The sequence below is a fragment of the Apaloderma vittatum genome, unplaced genomic scaffold (assembly GCF_000703405.1).
Source record: "Apaloderma vittatum isolate BGI_N311 unplaced genomic scaffold, ASM70340v1 scaffold18539, whole genome shotgun sequence".
Classification (NCBI taxonomy): Eukaryota; Metazoa; Chordata; class Aves; order Trogoniformes; family Trogonidae; genus Apaloderma; species Apaloderma vittatum.
Window position 1 is genome coordinate 1,138 of NW_009734815.1, and position 5,966 is coordinate 7,103.

The 5,966-nt window shown below is 34.0% G+C and overlaps 1 protein-coding gene across 1 annotated transcript in view; it reads left to right on the forward strand.

The window, feature by feature from the left end:
• Window positions 1–349: 349 nt before the first annotated feature.
• CWC27 (CWC27 spliceosome-associated protein homolog (S. cerevisiae)) overlaps window positions 350–5,966 on the forward strand; it is a gene marked incomplete at both ends in the record, with an annotated part of 15,373 nt that continues 9,756 nt past the window's right edge. Inside the window, 6 exons of the mRNA XM_009876418.1 lie at window positions 350–446; window positions 1,288–1,400; window positions 2,602–2,745; window positions 3,471–3,569; window positions 3,751–3,854; window positions 4,953–5,022. Of these exons, the coding sequence (XP_009874720.1) occupies window positions 350–446; window positions 1,288–1,400; window positions 2,602–2,745; window positions 3,471–3,569; window positions 3,751–3,854; window positions 4,953–5,022 (627 nt within the window). The remainder of the gene's footprint in view (window positions 447–1,287; window positions 1,401–2,601; window positions 2,746–3,470; window positions 3,570–3,750; window positions 3,855–4,952; window positions 5,023–5,966) is intronic.

The following is a 5,966-nucleotide window of genomic DNA, read 5'->3' on the forward strand; positions in this document are numbered from 1 at the left end:
TGGTGTCTCCACCACTTCCCTGGCCAGCCTGTTCCAATGCTTCACCACTCTTTCAATGAAAAAATTTTTCCCAATATCCATTCTAAACCTCCCCTGATGTAACTTGAGGCCATTTCCTCTTGTCTTGTCACCTCTTACTTGGGAGAAGAGACTGACACCCACCTTGCTACCAGCTCCTTTCAGGTACTTGTAGAGAGCAAGAAGGTCTACCCTCAGTCTGCTGTCCCTCTTCCTCTCCTCTCCTTACCATATAATGATTTCAGAAGTATTTTTTTAACTCAGCAATGATATTCTTTGATATGTGGTTAAGTTACAATAAAACAAATGGTGTATGTATCTATTTTCATAGGTTTTGCTGAGAACAACAGCAGGAGATATAGATATAGAATTATGGTCAAAAGAAGCACCAAAAGCATGTCGGAACTTCATCCAGCTTTGTATGGAAGGTAATGACTGAATGAGAGAGGAGTTGCTGAAATTATTTCATACGCAATCTTTACACCTTTTTTTTTTGTAAAACAGAGATCATAACTGTGTGTTAACTTTAATCTATTAACTAAAAATTTAAGGTTATTTTTCTGAAGATGACATAGTGGGTAAACCAGAGATCATAACTGTGTGTTAAATTTTTAGTTAATAGATTAAAGTTAAGGTTATTTTTCTGAAGATGACATAGTGGTACGGAAAAGTTGTACGTCACAGGCTTGAAAAGACTTATTTTCAGCCTGTCTCTACAAAGTGTATCGGCTTCTTTAACATATTATGAAATGGCACTGATGCAGTCATAGACTTCCTCCAAAATTCTTATTTCTGTTTCACCATCTTTGCTACATTTTTTTCCCAGGGGTATAGACATATGGCTAACTATATATGTGAGGCGTTGACTGGGACAAAGCATAGGAGTTTTAGCGCTCCTTTTAAATAGATGTACATTAGTGGTATCATTCCAGTGATAAAACTTAAAAGCTAAAAATAAAATAATTAATCAGTATCATCTTGTCGGTGATGTGCAATGCCTTTTGCAACAGAAATGTATGGCACCAGCTTTTGTTTTTGTGGAGTTTTTTTGTCAATGTCATCAGCAATACTTTGTAGCCGAGATACAGTTGCAGTGAGCAAGACAGTAGAAGAGGAAGGAACCCAGTGCAAATAGCAGAATCCAGTTACAGTACTTGCTTTCTGGAACTTTAGTATCTGGACATCTCTGTATAATCTAGATGAAAGTTTGATTTTGAGACCACTTATGTATTTAATATCCTCTTCTTTTTCTTCTTTTTTTTTTTTTAGAGTATTACAATAACACAATATTTCACAGAGTAGTGCCTGGCTTTATAGTACAGGGAGGTGATCCTACTGGTACTGGGTCAGGTGGAGATTCGATCTATGGAGCTCCTTTCAAGGTACATATCTAAATATCTTATGCCTTAATTTTTGGTTATTCTCTGTCAGTTGTTCTTCCTACTAATGTTATGATAAAACAAACCTTAGAAATGCAACATTTCACATGTACAGTAATTGCACTTACAAGTTGCTTCATTATTTTTGAATATGCTAGTTATATTTGAGAGTTCTTAAACCTCGCAATTCTGATATTATGGTAAGTGTGTAGCCTCACTAGCATGGACTTCACAAGGGGAAATGAGTGGATCATCTCTTAACCAGGAGGCTCAGGTCCTGTGTGAAGCTACACAACTGTTCTGCCCAGTTGTTTTATTTCAGATGATGCAGACATCTTTAACTCGTGACTGAAGTTTCATAGCCTGTCTCTGGGCCTTCCATACATCTGTAGCTAGAGTATATGTAATGTTAGCAAGAAATCATGGAAGGAATTGGTACCTGAGCAGAGAACAAATGTTGCCAATGCTGTAGTAGCATCGTTGCTTAAAATCAGTGTTCAGAATAATGATACTACCATGTTATTAGTATATTACTCATCACTTTCTTCGTGCTTTGATAGTAGTTCTGTTCTGTCTTATGATCCCTAAAATGTTCTTCCTATGGATTTTTACAATGCTAATGCAACCTGTTATTAAGCTTTCGGTTATTTTACATGAATTGGGATTTTTCCTCTAAATACAGTGGTTAACAAGAGTGATAGTTTTACAGAAAGTATATGAAATGCAGCTACTTTGAGAAATGCTTTGCATTTTCTTAATATTGGGGGCGATAATAAATTCCAACAGAAATAATGAATAATGATTATTAGGCAATGATTGGAAAACGAGAAAGTTAATAAAATGGAAATTAGAGTTTTTATTAAATCGTGTCCTATTATTGATATAGTAGTTTCTAATTTTTTTCTTTTGGTGCTTGTTGCTTATGTACTTATGATTTCTTTTTGGAACAAGATTATTCACTTGTTTGCATTATTATAGACACTAAGAAGAAAAAAACATTGACTAAATTATCTTTTCTGCTGAAAAGAGATGCTCTTAAGTACAATTGTGGCATTAATTTTCAAAAGACTGATTTTATTATGGTCTGAATTTAAAAGAAAATTAGAGGATATTTTTCTGTGTGGGCATATTGATGTAAGTAAGTCATAGCTGAAGAAGTAGTTACATACTCAAATCATGTTCTTTTCTTCTCTGTCTTTGACAGGATGAGTTCCACTCACGATTACGATTTAATCGAAGAGGACTTGTTGCTATGGCAAATGCTGGGCCCCATGATAATGGGAGTCAATTTTTCTTTACACTGGGTCGTGCAGATGAACTTAATAACAAGCACACAATCTTCGGAAAGGTCTGCTCTATGGTCTAGAGTCTCAGTTTGAGTTTGACAGAAGCTACTGTAAATTTCTCTGTATTCAGAGGCTCTTTTAGTGTTGTTAGCTGCTGCTTAGATTTGAAATTTATTTCACTGCTTTCTGAGCAGTTTCTTTGCTTCTCGTGTCTGGTAGAACCATTTCTTTGGGTTGTTGCTGTTAATTACCTACCTTGCTCTTATTCTTCTAAATTATATTTTTGTGTTGTACTTACTTTCAATAATCTTACTAGTACTATTATGGCTTGGTCTTATTAATCGGTTCATCTAATACTAGTGACATTTTATAAAAATCTGTTTGTAAATGATAATTCCCCAAGAAGAATCAGGTAAATGAAAGATATGAGATCAATTTAACGTACTTTACTTGAAAGTAAATAACTATTTTGTTTTTTATTTCACAGTGTCTCTTGTTTTTCTGTTTCACAGCTCACAGTAAAAATTTGACATATTTCCCTGCATGTGCTCTGAAAAATGCAGGTTTAGCTACCTGTACTACTTCATATTTTGCTGTTAAATTGAAAAAAAGATCTAAACCTTTTTACATTGTATTTGCTCTATTTTGGAAGTCTTACATGCTTGCAGTATTTCCTATATAATTTATGACTTCAAAACTCTTTACATAATAATTGCCTTGCATTGTGCAGAATGATTAACAAAATTTATAGGCAAAGGCTTTAAAACCTTTCTTATATATTTGACAGGTTACAGGGGATACAATATATAACATGTTGCGCCTGGCTGAAGTAGAAGTTGACAAGGAAGAGAGACCTCTCAGTCCGCACAAAATAAGAAGTAGTGAGGTGAGTATGTTCTGGTTTGAAATTTGAAATTTTAAAACTGTTTCATGTGCAGACTTCAGAAAAATGTGTTCTAGTATAAAAACTTGGCATGTCTTTTTGCATATTTTTTAAAATATTGAGTCATTCAAGTGTAACAAAATACTTATTAAAGATATATCTAAATTATTGGGTTTTTTAACAGGTTTTGTTTAATCCTTTTGATGACATTGTTCCAAGACCGAATAGAAAGCTGAAGAGGGAAAAACCAGAAGAAGAAACTAAAAAGTCCAAAGTAAAAGGCACAAAGTAAATATATGCAATATAAATCATGGTTAATTTTCTTTCACATTTAATTTGCAGCTTGGTAATTTTCTATTTCTGCTTTTGAAACTCAAGGCTTTTACCAAGATGCACAGGAGGATGTTCTCTCATCTTAGCAAGACCTGCTTCCCTGTTTCTGAGAGATCATACAAATTTAGTTGCTTTCAGTGAAGTGATTGCTGTGCATGAGCTGAGTTGTAGCTGTTTCCTGCATGCTCAGGGTTTGTTGCAAAAGAGAGGTAAAAGGTAGCTTAAGCCTTTCCCATGTGCAATCATTTTTTTGCAAGGGAGATGGCACTGAAGTTACTCTGTACTAGTAAGTAGGTCATAGCTCAGTTGTTTGAGGTTTTTGAACTTATTTTATCAAGTACTACTTCTCTCCCACTAAAATACTTAGTATTTTGACATGTGAAGTTTAATTTTTTTTCTGTGAATGAAATTTGATAGTCATAAATATGCAATGAAAAGTAGTAGTTAATCTCAGTCAGTTCTGGTGGACAGAAATACTGTCTGGGACTGACTAGTTCCATCATAGTATAAACAATTGATCTTTTTTTTTTTCAAAATTATTATGTCTTTTAATTACATTCTGTGAATGTGTATGCATTCGCTGCCTTTGTGAGATGCTATATATTGAAAATGTTGTGTTTGGTGCTTGAATGTTGCCCTGCTGGAAAAAAAAACCCCAACAAACGAAAACAGTGCAACTGCTATGTTTTCAGAGCTGTTAGCATTTAAGAAGTTAGCACAGCAACTGCTGTGTTTTCAGAGCTGTTTGCATTTAAGATAACAGCGTTTTCAGAGCTGTTAGCATTTAACAATCTGTGAAAGTTAGTCAAGGCAGAATTTCTTAAATTCTATCTTGAAATTTTCTAAGTGATGCTTAATTATCCTTATTGCTTCTCTAAATATTCATGGTTTGTTGCAAATTGGTTGTAGTTGTTTGAAATCAGTGAATTTAGCAGGACAAAATGTTTTTTAAAAAAATCTCATACAATAGGAAAGTAATATGCTTTAAGTTTATGGAATGTTAATGAGACAGTATTTAAAGTTTTACTAGACAATGTGTTTTGTCTCTTAAAGAAATTTTAACTTACTTTCCTTTGGAGAAGAAGCTGAAGAGGAAGAGGAGGAGATCAGTAGAGTTAGTCAGGTACTGTACTAAATCATCCTTATTTTTATTTTCAATGTTAAATTACCTTTTTTACTTGTTTGTGACAAGCTTTAAAGTTCTTGTACTTGTTCTTATGTTTGAGTTTTGAACAACACTAGAAATTACTTCAGTTTTTCTGATTCTGCTATTTTAACATCCTGAAAAACCAGAAATTTTTAGTTTTTCTAACTTGGAAGGTGCCTTTAGTTACTGCATAATGTTTTTACATTTCTGTGAAGATCAGTTTTCACGTTTCATAATGCAGATCTGTGCTGTTTGAAATTCATCTCCTTAGTTACAGAAGTGTGATTTGGTGGTACTTGAGGTTTGAAATAGATCAGCTTCCTCATTGCCTGTGCGTTCTTAGCTCCATTTTCGTATGTCTCTCCATTCTGTGTGCAAAATGAAGTGGGGTTATTGTGCGAAAATAGAGCATTATCATAATTAAATGTTGCACTATTTTGAATTGTCCCTGTTCACAGAACTAGGGTTGCAGGGGTAGTCTTTGATATTACATTTCTTTACCCGACTTTGCTACTTAAATAAAGTTAGTTAAAAAATTTCTTTAACACATTGTCATTCTCATTTCTGCTGTTGACCAAATTATTTCTCTAAAGCCCTAGATTTTCCTGCTTACTTGCACAGTTCAGGTGCCTACCTGCTTCACTTAGTGAAGTGCTGAGTCTAGTATGACATAATTGAAAAAATGGTCCTTGGTCCTCAGGATTTAGTTAAATATGGAATACAGCACTGAATGGTGATGGACATTATTACAGTGAGATGGTATCAGTCAGAATGATTGTAGAGGTTTATCACAGCACTAATTTTAACTACTTTTCTTTCTTCTCTCAACTTACCAGTCTAACTAACTAGTTTACCTCATCTATAGTTCTGCTCTTGGTATATGTCTCATTTTTAATATTGCATTTAACTAAATTTCTCTA